At 45.1% G+C, this 18,519-nt stretch overlaps 1 protein-coding gene across 1 annotated transcript; it reads left to right on the top strand.

The window, feature by feature from the left end:
• Nucleotides 1-477: 477 nt before the first annotated feature.
• LOC135265181 (surfeit locus protein 4) lies at nt 478-18,186 on the top strand. Its single transcript, XM_064354554.1, has 6 exons — nt 478-705; nt 10,495-10,681; nt 11,265-11,341; nt 11,450-11,493; nt 13,008-13,194; nt 16,439-18,186. Exons 1-6 carry the CDS (start codon nt 658-660, stop codon nt 16,703-16,705), a joined length of 810 nt encoding a protein of 269 aa, XP_064210624.1. The 5' UTR covers nt 478-657; the 3' UTR covers nt 16,706-18,186.
• Nucleotides 18,187-18,519: the final 333 nt, after the last annotated feature.

Raw genomic sequence — 18,519 nt, 5'->3', positions numbered from 1 at the left:
AAAATTCATAGAATGTCATGGTCTGGCACTTGCTGCATTCCACCCTTTCTAATATGCAGCAAAACAAATGAATTATGTCCGGGTTTTCTATTGTCAAATCGAATTGCTCCTAAATCTTCAATAACTACTTTTACATGGGTAAATTAAGCGTCAAGACCTCAGATGCATGTCCCTAAAACTTTTATTCAGCCTTATTTTGCCTAAGCATTGGTTCATTCTGCTATACATAACTAGATGTCTCGGAAATGCTTAGTTTTTCAGTCGTGACATCTCGTAACTGATTAAAAATTCACAAAATCACGGGACACTACAGGGACGTATTGATGGGAAATATGAATTTCAGACCTGTGACAAGGGTAGGGTCAGAAATAACTAGTATCACCTAATTATGTGAGCGACAATACGCCTGCCTGCCTCTTCACAAACCAGCATACGTGGCATGCTGTGGCCTTTGCATACTGTAGAGGGAGCTGTGAAGCCCAACGCGAAGCATTGTGGGACGGAGGTGGCCTTTCGCTACACAGATTAGCAAAGAAGAGAGAGGCTGCCGTGTTGAGTAACAGCACTTACGAGCGCTTGGGAGTTGCAGTCGACTCATTCAGCGATAACTGGACAGGCACCACTGACACGATACCCGCGACCGCAGAAGAGGGAGACATGGCCCAGAACAACATAATGAGTACCGCCGAGGACGTGGCGGATCAGGTACGAATCACGGCCGTGATGGCGCTGCGTTAGGCAAGAGTATTATTGAAATGGGATATTGTAAGAGGGGAGAGGGTGCCAACTACTTCAGTGTGATCTGTAATAATTGGGTAAAAAGGAAGCGGTGCTACGCCTGGGCCGAGGAGCTTACTTTTCTGTTAGCTGGAGGGGAGCTACGTTACCTATGTCCATTTGCCATTGTATGGAATCAAGCGGTGCTGCTAGCAAACTATGAATTGGTGTCGGAAACGGAACATCTGCACGATAGCGCAAGGCAGACAGCGGTTTCCTTTCCATGTCAATTTTTGGGGTCCAAACAAAGATGAAACTCGCTGTCGTTCCCCAGCCCAAGTATAAACGCCATGTGTAAGGGGAGATCTTGCTTGACAAAGCCAGAGTTTTTGCTATGTTAGAATTTCGAGGTACAGCTAGTTATTCCGAGGATGTGCATCTCTCTGGTATCTTCTGGGTTGTTAACAAACTAGCTACTTTTACACGAGCGTTTGCCTCAAATGCTGTAGTTCAAAGGGTGACGGGTCACAGTATAGTTTAAGTCAAATGTTCTTTTCCGATCTGCTTACGCTAGTTTGGTTATAACCTGTTGCGCCAGCTAGCTTAGCATGCTGCACTGGTGTGGTAAAGCTAGTCTTGTGCCTGCTATAAATGTATTCCTCATGATTCAATAAGTCTTAATTCTAAATTTGCTAAATCACGATGCGGGCAAGAAAAGTTATTTAACTTTCCATTTCATGACTGTTAGACAAGACCACGGCAACTGTACACTGACTTCTGGACAGTCCTTAAAATAAATAGCCTACATTTTCGGTCTGATGTCATGCATTTTGTTGTATAATGTGGTTCTATTTGTACTCGATACTTCTCGACAGCGGAAGCAAACATACTGTTTCATATGATCTGGGCTGTGCAGTCTGCCTAGTGTCTACAGCCGGGGGGGCTGAGCAGTTGCAAATCAGCAGAAAGCAGGAGGAACCTTGCATTCACGATGACATCAAAATTCTGCGGCTACTCTGACAATAATGCTGTTTATTTGCTAACCAATTTATATCATTCTCAACAACCCTGTTATTACTACCGCGTTAGTTGACGAACCCTGGCTCTGAACCGTTATTTCTTTGTGCTGTGCGAACCGTAGCAGGGTTCTCCAGTGTCCTGGCCAAATTCCTAATCTTGGTCTCTCGTTCTCCCAATCTAATCATCTCCCATTTTCATTGGGCTGTGTAAATTTCTCCCTGTTTGCCTGACCTGATGTGCGCTGAGTTGCGAGGAAAAATGCTGCCATTCATCATCAGGTGAGCTCTCTTCTCCTCCTGCCCCCTCCTCCTTCTCATCCTCTGTTTATCCTCTGCTAGTGGCTATGATGAGTAGTCCCAGGGGTCCCTGTTTGGAGGTTTGTGGCTGCCGAATGTGGGTCCTTGTGTTTCTGCAAGAGTACCTTTGGCTTTCCCAGGTCTTCAAAGCGAGAAGTCTGCTACCTTTGGGTCCGGGCTCTCATTTCTACCCCCCATGCTGTAGTGTGGATGCTGTCATTCTGACTGTGCCTTGCCTCTGAACGCTGGATAATTTTCCTGACTGCAGCATCGTCCTCACAGACGGGAAAGACCTGGCGACCACCCTCACCTCTGCTCTGAGTATGATGCATTGCTTGTGGGAAAGAATAAATGGGGATGCTGTGTGTGATTTGACCCAATTCTGGAGGTGAAAGAGGACACGTTTTGTTATGACATCACCGGTCTGATTTCTGTGCACATGGTGAATGACGTTGAGGTGCCAATAGTTTTGCACCAATTGTGATGTAAAGGCAGAATTATGGGTAGTTCTGAACAAGTAGGCTGTACAAGTTATCAGACTACAGAGTAACTCGCAGGTACAGTCAGAATCGCAGGTGATCACTCTGCTTCAGAGTAACTCACAGGTAGTCAGAATCGCAGGTGATCATTCTGCCTCAGAGTAACTCACAGGTAGTCAGAATCGCAGGTGATCATTCTGCCTCAGAGTAACTCACAGGTAGTCAGAATCGCAGGTAGTCACTCTGTTTCAGAGTAACTCACAGGTAGTCAGAATCGCAGGTGATCATTCTGCCTCAGAGTAACTCACAGGTACACTCAGAATTGCAGGTGATCATTCTGCCTCAGAGTAACTCACAGGTACAGTCAGAATCGCAGGTGATCATTCTGCCTCAGAGTAACTCACAGGTACAGTCAGAATCGCAGGTGATCATTCTGCTTCAGAGTAACTCACAGGTACAGTCAGAATCGCAGGTGGTCACTGCCTCAGAGTAACTCACAGGTATGGATAGTAGTGAGCAGACACTTTGAGTTTATCAGCTAATTGTAGCGTCCGTCGTCCGACTAGAGTGAGAGAGCACCTATTATCGACCACCCGGGGGGGGGACCGCTAGTGTATTTACTTTGTATTTATGAGAGAGAACTGGACATCGTTTCCCATTAAAATGTAAGTCCTGTAAAAATACACATAATAAACTGTCTAAATGTAAAAAACCAACTTCATGCATATACATTTAGTTATATTAATACAGCCTTATGTACCATATCAACTTTAAGACTAGCAATACGCTCGGAATTATCTCATCGTGACCCATTAAAAGCAATGGTGCAGATGTTGCTTCATAATTTCAAACTGCTTTCCTAACTGCTATTTTGCGTCCTGCGACTTGGGTTACAACTGTGAATATGTACGGATTCCTAGACGTGCTGATAGCGACCACCCTTTCTCATATTAACCTCAAATATGCAAGATAGGAAACTTACACAGTATGCTAACAAATTTATGTCTAGTTCCATTCATTTATATGGGGTGGTCGACACAGGTCCCCTTAGCAACCAAAAGCTAGTGCTGGACCACCTCTGACTTATTTGCCGGCACAGAAAAAAATCGCGAAAGTAGCCTATTGGAAAAAATAACCACTGGAGGATAACAAGGACATTTGTTCCTACATAACTAGGTACAGGTTGTTACAAATCTTTACGTTTTCCTGTCTGTCGAACGAAGGCGGTCGATAATAGGTGCTCTCACTCTATAGTATAAGTATTGATAACACGCTTAGTATTTTACAAATGAGTTTTTTGTTTTAAATTTGATGAATGTGGGCACTGATAGGCAAAAATAAACTAAATGGCTTTTATTTCTAGTTTTTAAAAAAAAGCAAAACGACGATGGGGGCGATGGGCTAGTAATGTAATCGGTGTATGCCCGAACACCGTGTAACGCCGGTAACTGCGGCAATGCTAGTATTTGGGTGGCAGAGGTATGATTCAGAGTTGTGGCCTTTGTCTGAGCCCTGGTATGCGAGACAGTGATTGTTTGCACATTAATATGCTGATAAATAAACAAGCCTTTTAAGGCTATAGCTGAGACCTGCTACAATAAATGCTTAGTGTAGGGCTAAGAGGGTGTGCCTGCACAGATTGTTTGCGGCAGTCCCTCCCGTGAGCCAATTGTATACGACATTACATTTATTTGGCCGATGCGTTTATCCAAAGCGACGTACAATAAGCGCATACTGACGGTTATTGGAACAACTACAAAATACAGGTCAGATAATGTACACTTCTCATTAATTATCAGCTATCCATAGTCATGAATTTCAAGTCTCGTTCACACGGTAAGCATAGGCTAAGTCAGTAAAGTTCTGGCAAGTCATAAACTAGAAGTGAGGCATGATTACAAGAGATGTGATGAAGAGCTACAACATCTAGATGAAGATACAAGTGGTACATTAGAGTGATACTAGATTGAGTAAAGTACAGTCTGAAGAGATGTGTCATCAGACCACAGAGGAAAACGAGCAGCGACTGAGTGGTTCATGGAGGAATGGGGAGTTTGTTCCACCGCTGAGGTGGAGAAGCTCCATGGTCAGGACGAGCAAGAACCATTCACACGGATGACAGGAAGTGCAGGTCCCTCCGCTGCAGGAGATTGGAGCGGTCGACCTGGCGTGCAGGGTTGAGTTATGTCCTGTAGGTAGGAAGGTGGTGTCCTGTTAGTTGCAGTTTAGGCCAGAGGCAGGACTTTGAACCTGGCCCCGGCAGCAACAGGCAGCCAGTGGACTGACCTCAGCAGGGGAGGGACACGCGAGAACTTTGAAAGATTGAAGACAAGTCAGGCAGCCGTATTCTGAATGAGTTGCAGTGGTTGCATGGCACTGGCTGATTGGTTGTAATCTTTGTGCCCTGAGCTTCCATTTTCCACAGCAGATAGACTTTCAAAAGGAGCTGTTGTATGGGAGGTGGGGGTTGTGCAATGAGCTTATCATTGTCAAAGCCATCTAATCGCTGCTCCATCCTTGACTTCCCTTTGTGGGGTGAAGGTGGGATTCATGAAAGCCAGCCGTACTGCCAGATCTGGGTTTCTGAAAATTGATTTTATTTTTGTGAGAAGACAAAGCCAAGAAGTTTGAACTTAATGAAGCCAGTGTAACCCGTTAGTTCATGAATTAGGGCTTACTTGATTTCCAGATTTCTTCTGGAAGGGCTCACTTGATTTCCAGATTGCCCTTCATGAAGGTGCTGCTTAACAAGAAAGAGGTGTGACATGCTTTTTTTGAAGGGAAAAAAAAAACGTTGTATTAATGAAGTCCAAAGAATAATGATACTGGTGACTTCAGATAACCTGCCCTCACAGATTCAAAGTTCTTTGTCCAAAAGTCTGCGGTCACTGATAAGCTGATCATCTACGGTGTGATGGTGTTGCAGGCCGCAACTCGGCGCTGTTCTGTGCGTCACTCACACACTTGTATCCGCGTAATGTCCTTTCTGATTGGCCACACGCCGTTTCCTTTCATGCAGGCTCACAGCGAGCATGTGTGGTACTTGTTGAATGCTGATTGGCCACCTCTGGGGATGGCAGCGCTGAGGTGGATGGCTCCCGTGGGTGGGGCTTAGCGGAGCCATTGACGCTCAGAGCCCGCACATTGCTGTGTTTATGGCAGGCAGATATGGGGGTGGGGGGTGGCTCTGTAATTGTAATGTGGTCTAGAATAACACTGCTGTCTGAAATCAAGTCACAGGCTGGCTGCACGTGCACATGAACCCCTCTGTGTAGAAATGGCCTGATGCTGCAGTATGTCCTGCTGTGAACATTCTGTGACTAGCTAAACAGCCTCAGGTTGTATTCTACAATATTCCTTCTGCCACCATATTTAATAGTTCACTTCCCCTGCTTGCAATTTTTTATTAATTGGAATCAGGCTCTAAACTTGCATTATTTTTTTTAAACAGAAGAACTGTAGCTTGCTCATCAGTCTGTCGCATTGCATCCCTCAGTTCTTTTATATCCAGTTAGACATGTGTGAAATATTGGTTGAAATATTAATATCATAGGCTATGTGCATAGTGTTCTGTGTTGTAAACAGAAAATAGAAAACAACGGGTCTGCTTATGTGCTAAACTCCCCATTGTTGTCATTCATTGTCTGTACTCTCATTCATTTGACGGGTAGAAACTCTTATTCTTCATTGATTACGTTTACACATTATTAACTTTCACTGCTGATTCATGACCAAAGTATTTCACGTTAATTAGGTTACCTTGATCAAGGGTAAAAGAACAGTTTCCTGTCAGGGATTTGAACCGGCTGCAACCCTTGACTAATAAGGCAAAATTCTTAAATGGCGCAGCAGGCCTGTCCTGCAGCCAGCCCTGGTCGCCGAGTGGCCCAGCTGACCTGATGAATGTTTTCTGTTTGTGTGACATGGTGGGCCATTGGTTCACTATCACAGCCACATTGTGATCAGTCGGGTTCTTACTTCTTTACTTTCTCAGCAAAAACATTCAGGGCACAAGCTAACATGGCTTTATCTATGCCCTACTTCCTGGAAACCGACAAACTAAACCCGCAGATTCGACAACATCCTCAAAAGAAAGTAGAAACATCACAAAACCTGAACTGAGTGTAAGTGATTGGGGACACTTCTCTTATGAACTGAATAAGGAACACTGTGATTCAGTGGAAATCACAGAGAAGTGTAATGGAGTGGCAAAAGTATTAGGAGTACAACCGGCATGCTCGGGGAGTACAACCAACATGCTAGGAGAGTACAACCGGCATGCTAGGGGAGTACAACCGACATGCTAGGAGAGTGCAACCGACATGCTAGGGGAGTGCAACCGACATGCTAGGGGAGTGCAACCTAAGCTGTGAAGTTTCCCTTTCATAGCAGTAAGAAGTGAAAGTGCATTAGAGCACTGGGCCTGTTTAAAATAGGTCTCAGTAAAAAAAAAAGTAAAAATCAGTCATTATCAGGGAAACATTTAGGGAAATTGACCTATGTTGAAAAATGCAGATTGCTTAAATGGATGGTTTTCGTTTGTTCTGCATCTGCAGGTGTTCAGGGTGTGTGAAGGGGAGTGGCTGTTATGGGATAAGCTTTACAGAGTTATTAGTTTTACACTGTTGTTTCGTTCTCAAGACCACTGTGGCAGTCTTGCTTCTGGGAATTGAAACTACGTCCTTCCTCCTTATCGTCATTGGCCATTATTTCCCAGCCCTGCATTAGGGCTGACAACATTTGCAAAAAAAGGGCATTTGAATATTCCTTCTAAAAAAACACATACTTTTGAATATTTTCAAATCTATATTACAATTTTAAATGTTGAATTGCATGACACGGGAAAAAGATGAAAATGCGAGGCAATCATTTGTCCTATCAAAAAGTGCACCGAGAAATAGGTGTGTACCTGAAAATATATAATATAATTACTGTGCGTTTTAATCTTTTTGCCATGCATGTGTACTTGTGTACCACTTATGTCAACCCCTGATCCTGGTGAGTAATTTGCAATAAAGTGCCATTAAAAACTCAAAAGTACTTTCTTGGACCTTTTGGAGGGGGACCTAAGATCAGCATAGTTTTAAAGTTATCCTGCCAAAATGCTAGAACTCCCAAAATGCTAGCTTGTAAAAAGAAAGGGGTAAAACTAACTTAACCGGTAGAGCATTTTATGCCCCTGTCAAGCGTACAAAAAGTTATTTGCCAAAAACATCTGTCTCTTATATTCCCAGTGGAGAATAAGACGCGTTCCGATCGCACCAGGGAACCAGGGATGAAATGTCATTTTTTTACCGTTCGAATACCATTCGAATCTCAAACCATCGTTTGACAGCCCTAGCATGCGTGCACGCTCGCACGCACGTGCACGCGGTCTCTTCTGAATCGGCTGTGGTGAAGGGTAACGGTCGAGAGGTGCAGGTGATTTGCCGTTCAGAAGGGAGCGCTTCCACTCCGACGTTTCCTGGTTGTGGCTCTCTTTTTTTTGTTCTTTTTTTTTTCTTTTTTTTAAATAAGGCAGCCTCCTTAAAGCAAACAGCAGCAGGTGGCTGTTTGTGTGGTGGCTGATCATTAGCTGGCCTAAAACCTGCGCCGTTCGGTCTCGTTCGGTCAGAGAAAGGGGGGAAAAGGCTAACGCGGGAGCGCCCTGTCGATCATTAAACAGGCGCCGCGGCCGAAGAGCGGATTCTGTTTGCTCGGAGGCCGACGAGGCGGGGGGGCGCGGAGGTCACAGCGTCGCCCGGGCGACGGGCGGCTAACCGCGCATCGGGAAGCGCGCGTCTTCGGTGACGGGGGTCCCAACTGAAGGAGGGAAAGGTTGGTCTCCCACGGAGATGGGAGGAGCAACGACACGCTGTGTGGCTCGACAGTGAGAGCAGCCAGAAGAGCTCTGTCCTGGAACTTACATCACAGTTGCGTACGTGATATCATGCATGTAATAGAGCTCTTGTTAAATATCTTGAACCATACACCTGCTTTAATGGCACCCTTGTACAGGTAGCATACATTACATTACATTACATTACATTACAGGCATTTAGCAGACGCTCTTATCCAGAGCGACGTACAACAAGTGCATTGGTTCACGATGTAGAGGTGCAAAAGAAACACTAGAGTACAGACACATTGGGACAGTAATGTGAAGACGCTTGATACTGGGCGTCGGCTTGCAGTCGGCGTGGCCTGCGTCCATCGTGGTCCCGCGTCTGGAATTCCGCAGGTGGAATACGACACCGGCCTTTTGCAGGAAAGCCGATCGACTCGGAGGAAGTTGTAAACGCTGCCCTGGGCATCTTTCCAGAGCATCCCGTAAACGTGCGACGGGGTCACGTGACTTCAGCCCGCGCGGTCCGGGCGAACGTGCGTCGCTCGGCGTGCGAGAGGCTGGCGCTCTCCCAGAACCCTGCGGTGCCTCGGATCGGACCGCCGTGGCGTTTCTCCGCTCGGCTCTGAGTGAACCATTTTCAGCAAGGCATCATTAATCAATTCCATCCATATCTGTCATTGGAAATTACAGTAAATATTGTGTGTCAATTATATACACACATACACACTCCAAATATGTGCAACGCTCCACATCAGTTCAGTTGAAGCCCTGCTGTCTTTGTACAAACACATTGTTGAAGTGAACTTTACTTCTTGTGTATTATTTATTCATTTATAGATGCTCTTATCCAGAATACCACGGCTGCTATGGCAGGACTCGTAATGCTCAGAGCTTGGTGCAGAGTAGCAAGTAGCGCAGGCAGTAAGCGTTAAAATGGCCGCTATAAAATGGCACAGCCGTTTACACAGTGTTTATTTCAGTTTTTATGGCTGGGAGAACCATGGCGACTGAGATAATTCCCCAATCGCCTAATATAAAAGCACCAAGCATAGACCCTCCAGAGCAATAACTTGCACCTTGTTGACATTCATACTGGTCATAATGTTTAATCTACAGCTCCATCAGATTTCACTCTGGAGGAGGTGAGTTGAGGGGTCTGGCTCTAATTTTCCTGTTGCTTGCTTGTTTTCCCATGTTACTTTTTGACGTTTGGCTCATTGCACAGTGGAACGGTTCAAAGCGTTTGACCTGGTGTAAAATAGTGCTTTGAAAAACCTGCGCGGGTTAGCTGCAAGTCTTTTGTGCTCATGTATAGATGGCAAGTAGGCTATAAAGAGCTAGTATGAAGATATGAAAAAAAGCTTTGTTAAACTCTGGAGTACAGTGTGATTTGCCTTTGACCTCTTGCATCAGTGACATGACAAAGGGTTCAAGTCTAGTTGCGTCTGGTTTTATTTGGAAAATGCGAAGCAGATGCAGTTTTTCTCCTAGCCCAGGACTAAAATGCCTGATTCATCTAAGCAGGATCTTCATTCAAGTAATCATCGTCAAGGTCAAGCAAATGTTGTAGCGCTAGGCTAGGAGAGGTTGCACTTCTTGGAGAAAGTTTGGATGCTGGATTCCCACCAGCTCGCAGGGATCATTTTCACTACGGCCTTCCGTGGAGCGCAGCGTCCGTCCCCTGGAGGGGATGTCTAATTTCAGAGCCTCCGGCCTAGTTTGTTCCTGGCAGGTCTCGCGGCTTCAAGATTACTTTTGCTGTAATTAGCTGGTTTACTGGCAGCAGCGTAATGAGGAATGGTGAAATTAACATGCGGCTCCCTGCTGCTATCGGTCATTGTGTAAGTCATGTCATGCGGAGAGACCAGCATGTGAAAAGTTTGTTGTCGAAGAACCAGCTCATCTGATGCAGCCGGTCGGCTCTCTGCAGGGTTAGGTGTTGCCACGACAACCGCAAAACGACTCCTTACGTCGCGGAAAACGCATCTACGTCACGTCCTTTTTGACGGGTCCTGAACAAACGCTCCCGTACTGCGCAAGTGTGTGTTATTAACATTTCGCTTGAATCGAATGAAATTGACCAAGTGCAACCAGGTCGACAGGGCTGTAGCTTGACCTACCATTGAAGTGCCCCCTCCCCCCCCTCTATTTGCAGTTTCTACGCGTGACGAAGCAGTACCTGCCCCACCTGGCGCGCCTGTGTCTGATCAGCACCTTCCTGGAGGACGGGATCCGCATGTGGTTCCAATGGAACGAGCAGAGGGACTACATCGAGGGCACCTGGAGCTGCGGCTACTTCCTGGCCACCTGCTTCGTGCTGCTCAACCTGTTTGGACAGATAGGTGAGGGGGTAGTTGTGCCTCTCAACCAGAACTAAGTCAAATACGTATTTGTTTTGGATTCAAGTACTTTTCTGCGCTCTGTTGGTCTTGCGTGGTGTAATTGAGCCTGCCAATATGAGCAGGACATGGGGTTTGCACCTTTTTTAGAGTATTTTATTGGTCCCAATACACCAGACAAGATCAGTAAAGTGTAGAAAAGTATTTGAATCCAATACAAATACGTATTTGACCCGGGTCTGCTCTCGATGCTCATGAGCATGCTCGTGGAGGTAGGGGTCTCAAACTTCAGTCCTGAAGGGCCTCAGCCTCTGCCTGGTTTTTGCAGTATCCTTCCAATCAGCTGCCAGTTTAGGCCTTGAAAACAAGGTGTGCATAATTTTCAGCCAATCAGTGACTTGCATTAAGTACTTATGTGCAGGAGCACATCAAAAACCAGCACACACGGCAGCCCTCCAGGATTTGAGTTTGAAGTCCCTGGTGTGAAAGGAATATACAGGTCAGCGGTGTCTAAATTAATGGCGTTTTCTGACCCGCCGTGGCCCTACGAACACCGTTCAGATTTTTATTTTTTTTCTCTCCACAGGCGGCTGTGTCCTCATCCTCAGCAGGAACTTTGTCCAGTATGCGTGCTTTGGGCTGTTCGGAATCATAGCTTTACAGGTGAGCGTCGAAGCTTTTTCCGAGCGAGCTTTCCGTTCTTGAACCTGGACGTGCGTATTTGAGCTCACACCGCGATCGATTCACCTCTGACTGCCTTTCTCCTTTCAGACGATCGCCTACAGCATTCTGTGGGATCTTAAATTTTTGATGAGGTAAGTCATGAGATCCTCTTCATAAAGATAGGCCTTGTTGCAATTTTTTGTCGATGTACTCTCTGAACCGACCACAGTAATCTACTCTTGTATTTTTGGCACAAAGGAAGGCTCTGAATGTCTGAACTGCCATTAATAGTTCACTCACTTGCACTTAGAAGCAGACTGGAAGATTTAGACACTCAGAGAGGAAGGACGGTATGCTGAGCGTCAAAAGGATTTTTGTTTAAAACATTAATCGTATCAGTCTGGCTTACACAGACTGAAGAATAATCTCTTCCCATTGCTTCTAGGCCTCCACAGCCCAACCCTCTTCTCTAGCGCTTCTCCAAATCTCAGCACTTTAGTTTGCTGAATGTCCACAGGATAGTTGATTATGATTGACAGGATAGTTAATTATGATTGACAATTGAGTTCCCTCTAGTACTGACGATAAGACTCCCTCCCTAGTCGACACTGAGGCTAATTATGCACCGCCCAGCAGGGCTGTTGGCCACAGTTGTTAACGGCATGGCTAACAGTCCACACCAGACCCTAATGAGCATCACTACTGTGAAGCCTAGCGTTACAGTAGTGCGACAGTCTACCCCAGGGGTGTCCAAAAAGGCCGGTGTGGGTGCAGGTCTTTGTTTCAGCCCAGCGTTACGACACCTAATTCTTCTAATGAACTAATTATGGTCTTCAATCAAAACCTTGATAAGTAGAATCAGGTGTCATAGTTCTGGGCAAGAACAAAAACCGGCACCCACACCGGCCCAATTCAGATATGATTGGACACCCCTGGTCTACCCAGTTCATTTCTGATGCCGTTGTTCTGATACTCAAACGGATCGCAAGCATAGGTCCCAGTGGTGCCACTGGTAAAAGCTGCAACCTAGATTATTATGTGTTGCCGATATAGAAATGCCTGGCTCTGGATCCTCCAAATGGCGAGTCGGTCCTTTAACGTGGTGATCACAGGAAATTGTAGTTCTCTTGACGAGTGGCCATTTTTGCTCCCCTAGTGTTGTTTTTTTTCCTGCTCATCTATCAAGTTAAATCACTCCATCCTCATGCCTCATTACCTTTCTGTGTTAATGCCTGTGTTAACAAGGCGATTTACAGCCAGTGCACCACTCTAGGCATTCAAATGTATCCTGATCAGTCATCAGTTGGTCCATTAGTCAACTTGACCGTGGAACATTTGGTCAGTACTCGACTCTGCGGTTACTTTATTCTGCGGTTACTTTGTTTAACGCTTGTGAAATCACAGGTTTCGTCAACAAAAGGCCTTTATGTGTGCCGCCGCCTGTGCTTTCTCACGGTCTCGCGTGTCTGTAACCTTCCCTGCTTTTCCCCGTCTGAATGAGCTGAAAAGACGTTGGGAGGGCAGACTCCTTTGCAAGTTCCTTTCGATGCCCGGTCTCTAGCGGTAACGGCGTGTCACTTTTCAGACGTGAAAAGATAGCGTCGTTTTTCTGGCCTCGTCCTGGTGACCCTCCCCTCCCCTCCCTTCTCTTCGCCTGTCCCTCCAGGAACCTGGCCCTGGGCGGGGGCCTCCTGCTGCTGCTGGCGGAGTCGCGCTCCGAGGGAAAGAGCATGTTCGCGGGGGTGCCCTCCATGGGCGAGAGCTCCCCGAAACAGTACATGCAGCTGGGGGGGCGCGTCCTCCTGGTGCTCATGTTCATGACCCTGCTGCACTTCGACCCCAGCTTCTTCTCCGTGAGTGACCCTTTGACCCCTGACCTTCCCAACATTTCACACCTCCAGCAAAAGTTGTTTATTTGTCATTAGTTGGACATCCTGGTCCTTATCTGGTTTATATTTTTACTTAATTTATCACGTTTGTACATGCAGGTTATTGGTTAAAAAAATGGTAATTTCATTGTTTGAACTTTAGGAGGAAGTACGTCTTTTGCAGGCAAATGTAAAACCCTAAAGCCGGGCACCCACCGCACGCGTATCGGCCGCGAGCGCACTACGCGCGTATTACGCGCGTAACTGAAGCGTAGTTGAAGTACTGTTATTACAATGGCAGCGGGCGACGTCGTCTCCACCAGATGCGAACGCGTTGCGTACCGGCTGCGAAGCTCGCGCGACACAAGCGAACTGAAGCGTAGTTTTTCGCTTCAGTTCTATTTTTTCGGCTTGTCGCGCGTCACGATGGCCTGTTTATACACAGAAATATGCTCTAAAATGCTAGGTATACATGCTCTGATTTATATTTCATCCTTATATTACTGGGGGTGTGTCCCTAGTTACCTCCCAGATATTTTATAAGCACCAAAAAAAAAAAAAAAATACAAGCCTTTTCGTTTTGTAAAAATAAATAAATAAATAACTGGAACCTGGGGAAAAGGCAAACTTAGTTTCGCTGTCTTATTTTGCGGAGGGGGTGGGGTAAATTTGAAAATACACCACAGAAAGACGTAGCCTATCGCACTTGTACTTCAAAGCTTCCGGTGTTCATGGCGTTGTGGTGTTCATATCTTTTCAAGATTAAACTGTTACTGTCTTTTTCATGATTAGCTGATTTTACTAAATATGATCCTATAAATGTTTTGACGTGAATGACAAGACAACACGGGAATTCCCAATGGTTGATTACGGATTATTTATTATTATTATGATCATTACATATTCTTCATGAAATTGGCACGCTTGTTAACCAAGCAAATAAATTAATACAGTTTGAGATTGATTGTTATGCAGGCTACGTTGCGATTTAAGTTTATGGTAATTCTTGAAAGCGTTTACTTTCTCACGTATTTACGAGTTAACGAAATATTACCAAATTAACAAACTGAAAAAGGTCTCTCACCAAAGTATTCACTTAACCCATAATCAACAGTCCTGAACAAACATGAAATACACGATGTAATCCCACTGTAGACTGCGAGAGCTACTAGGAATATATAGCTTTTACGCAAGCCTTTGCGTAAAAGCAGGGCGAAGCAGCACGGCGCGACGCGTAGGGTGTCTCCACTGGTTCCGTTTGTGTCGCGCAAAGGCTTGCTTAAAGCTCTATATTCCTAGTAGCTCTCGCAGTCTGCAGTGGGCTTACATCGTGTATTTCACGTTTGTTCAATACTTTTGATTATGGGTTAAGTGAATACTTGGTGAGAGACCTTTTTCATTCTGTTAATTTGGTAATATTTTTTAACACATGTAAATACGTGAGAAAGTAAACGCTTTCAACAATTACCATAAACTTAAATCGCAACGTAGCCTGCATAATAATCAATCTCAAACTGTATTAATTTAATTAATTATTTGCTTGGTTAACAAGCGTGCCAATTTCATGAAGAATATGTAATGATCATAATAATAATAAATAATCCGTAATTAACCATTGGGAATTCCCGTGTTGTCTTGCCATTCACGTCAAAACATTTATAGGATCAGATTTAGTCAAATCAGCTAATCGTGAAAAAGACAGTAACAGTTTAATCTTGAAGGGATATTAACACCACAACGCCATGCACACCGGAAGCTTTGAAGTACAAGTGCAATAAAGGCTTGCATACAACTTCATTTATAAAATAGGTGCATTTTCATCGGCAAGACCACTAAATAATCTGATTTTTTTAAAGCTCTGTGGATTATCTGATTTTTATTAACAAGCCCTTTTTGAAAGCACGGCGAACGAAGACATCGGAGAAGTCAAATAGGCTGAGCAATGGTTGGTTAAAAACTACCTTCCAACACTCGAGCTAACAAACCGCTGCTCGGTGCATTCACTTCTACGTCATTCAATAGGCTACGTCTTTCTGTGGTGTATTTTCAAATTTACCCCACCCCCTCCGCAAAATAAGACAGCGAAACTAAGTTTGCCTTTTCCCCAGGTTCCATTTATTTATTTATTTATTTATTTATTTATTTTTACAAAACGAAAAGGCTTGTATTTTTTTAGCTGCTTATAAAATATCTGGGCAGTAACTAGGGACACACCCCCAGTAATATAAGGATGAAATATAAATCAGAGCATGTATACCTAGCATTTTAGAGCATATTTCTGTGTATAAACAGGCCATCGTGACGCGCGACAAGCCGAAAAAATAGAGCTGAAGCGAAAAACTACGCTTCAGTTCGCTTGTGTCGCGCGAGCTTCGTAGCCGGTACGCGACGCGTTCGCATCTGGTGGAGACGACGTCGCCCGCTGCCGTTGTAATAACAGTACTTCAACTACGCTTCAGTTACGCGCGTAATACGCGCGTAGTGCGCTCGCGGCCGATACGCGTGCGGTGGGTGCCCGGCTTTACGCGACGCTTACGCGACGCGTGCGGTGGGTGCCCGGCTTAAGTGGGTCAGATGTTACAATCAAGCAGGAAGAAACCGTGTAATGCAGGGCTGTACCATGTTGCTACTGTTTGTTTTTTTTGTTTTGCTGTAATGCACTCTTGCAGATGGCTCAATTTTACAAGTATTGCAGTAATACAGTAAGCTTTTCAGCAAGCACTTGTGGTACACTGCTCAAGGTATCGACGATATTGTCACCATTTGGATTTTCAATCTTAACTAAAAAAAGTTTGAATGCTGAACTATTGGATGTATGCATGGCTGTTTTTAACCCAAAGGGCTGGAATTACAGTGCAGTCCAGTTTCTGCTTAAACGGGTGTAAACGGGTTGGATCTGGGGTATTGAATCCACATCTCAATTTGGCATCCCAAATTTCATTAAGAAGACTGCATAAAAGACAAGCTGGATAAAATTTCTATATAATTTGACCTTGAATTTACAGCGGACGTTACAGTGTTCAAATACAAATACAATCGTTCATTTAAATTTGGGGGAAAAAAGCGGAAAATATTAAAATCTGGGAGAAAAGTTGTGTGCGCAGAATGCTAGCAAATTTTGGTTTTGTTCCCAACTCCTTATTCAATGCAATCAATACACCAGCCTAGGCCTTCATCCGCCTTTCCCCTTCCACCCCTTGTCCCCCCCCCTCCCAAATCGACAAATCAGATTCTGCAGAACATGGTGGGCACAGCCCTGATCATCCTGGTTGCCATCGGTTTCAAGACCAAGCTGGCCGCCCTCACCCTGGTGGTGTGGCTCTTCGCCATCAACGTCTACTTCAACGCCTTCTGGACGGTGCCCGCCTACAAGCCCATGCACGACTTCCTCAAGTACGACTTCTTCCAGACCCTCTCGGTCATCGGGGGGCTCCTGCTGGTGGTGGCGCTGGGGCCGGGGGGCGTGTCCATGGACGAGAAGAAAAAAGAGTGGTGAGCTCGGCCCCCTGCCCCGCCCACTCTGACCGCGCCCCCGGACATGAGGACCCCAGCAGCCCCTGTGCCAGCGCCATCCAGCCGCCATCGTCACCAACCTTATCTTTTTCTCTCCCTCTTTCACTCTATTCTTTTGCTCTCTTTTCTTCACTTGCACTTTTTTTTTGTCTTCTTTGTCTTTACTAGCTAAACACATGGTCATTGCAGTGTATGTATGTATGTATGTATGTATGTAATTGTGTGTGTGTGTGTGTGTATATATATATATATATATATATATATATATATATATATATACATATACGTGTGTGTGTGTGTGTATAAATGTGCAGTAAAATGAACCCTTTTCTCTGACATCGCGTAAAATGAGACGATATGAGACTGGAGTCAAGCTTTGCGGTCAGGAGGAATCTTAACTCTAGACATTATGAAAACTGAGTTGGAGACCTGTTTTTTTTTATGTTTTTATGAATTTTCTTTTCAAGGTTTTCATGGTGTACATCCCCATGTGCCAATTTACATGACGCTCCCCTGAATAAGACGCTGTGCACTTAGACCGCGTTTAGAAAGCACCCCGTGCCCCAGACAGACTGTCGTCTGATTCTTTCGGTGTTACTGTAGGGAGTGTCGGCGTGTGAACAGGTTTGTATTTATGGTCGTCTCAGTTGGAAGTGTGTGACCCTTTTAAAAAAGGAAAAAAGAAATCAAGTTTCTTGCTGTGTTTTGGAAGAGGGGAAAGGGAAAAGATTTTAACGGTTTAGGCCGTTGGCAGAGGGTGCAGCTAGGCCTCGTTCGGCCTACGGACATGCGCCTCGACCTCCTGCACGCGTGTGTTTCTTGTGCTGCTGTCTATATAGATGTCGGGTCTTCAGGATCTGAACACTGTTTTCCCACACACACCTGTCTCCGCCCCCCCGCATTGCTCACCACTCGTAACATGCACAGGTGACACAGAGACCTCCTAATGATCAGTGAGGGGAGGCTGTGTGTTTAAAAGGGGAGCTATGTGCATAGCCTATTTATTTTTAAAGTGGGGTGGGGATTATTAAAACATCCTTGATGGCCTTTCAAAAGCAATTTTACATTGTATTTTTCAGATATTTAATAGGATTTAGGTGTTTTTTTTTTTGTTTTGTTTTTTTTTGCCAAAAATGCCATGGCAAGCCGGCCCTGGGCACAGGTGTGTGCCGGCCTTCACCTGCAGTGCCAGGCCAGATGAGGGACGCCTCAAGGTTGAGTGGCGTTCTTCAGCAGCACGTGGAACAAGGGAGAGAGTCAGCATAATGTGTCCTGTAATTTATCACACAGTGTTTTTGTTTTTTCCTCAAGGTTGAGTCAAGAGAAGAAAGGGAAAAAGAAAGCTTAAAGTGTATTGGTTTTTCTATAATGTATTTTTTGTTTTGGTTATATTTTTTTGAGATCACAAAGTAAAAAATAAAAAAAAATTTAAAAACCCAAAATGAATAAATATACATGGTTGAACTTTGTGTTGATTTGGTTGCTTTTTGTGCTCCTTGTGTAGTGTAAAGCTACTGACTGCTCTTGTGTGTTTATCTTGATCCAATGAGCCTTGTGTGCCAGTGGCATCAATGTCTTTCAGATAACAGCCAGCTGGTAAGTGACGTTTTTGGAGGACATTTTGTCAGAATACCTCCTCCTGGCCCGTCCTTGCAGCGTTCTCCTGGCCTACGCTAGGGCGTTCCTCTGAGCCACGAGAGGGGGGTTTTCCCTCCCTGCGCTTCATTTTCTCATTCACTTTCTCTTCCGTCCTCGCTTTTTCACTCTTGAGAAAAGTCCTGATCTGCTCAGCAAATG

The sequence above is a fragment of the Anguilla rostrata genome, chromosome 10, assembly GCF_018555375.3.
Source record: "Anguilla rostrata isolate EN2019 chromosome 10, ASM1855537v3, whole genome shotgun sequence".
Lineage (NCBI taxonomy): Eukaryota > Metazoa > Chordata > Actinopteri > Anguilliformes > Anguillidae > Anguilla > Anguilla rostrata.
The sequence above is the reverse complement of the archived record's forward strand: the minus strand, read 5'-3'. Positions and strand labels throughout refer to the sequence as shown.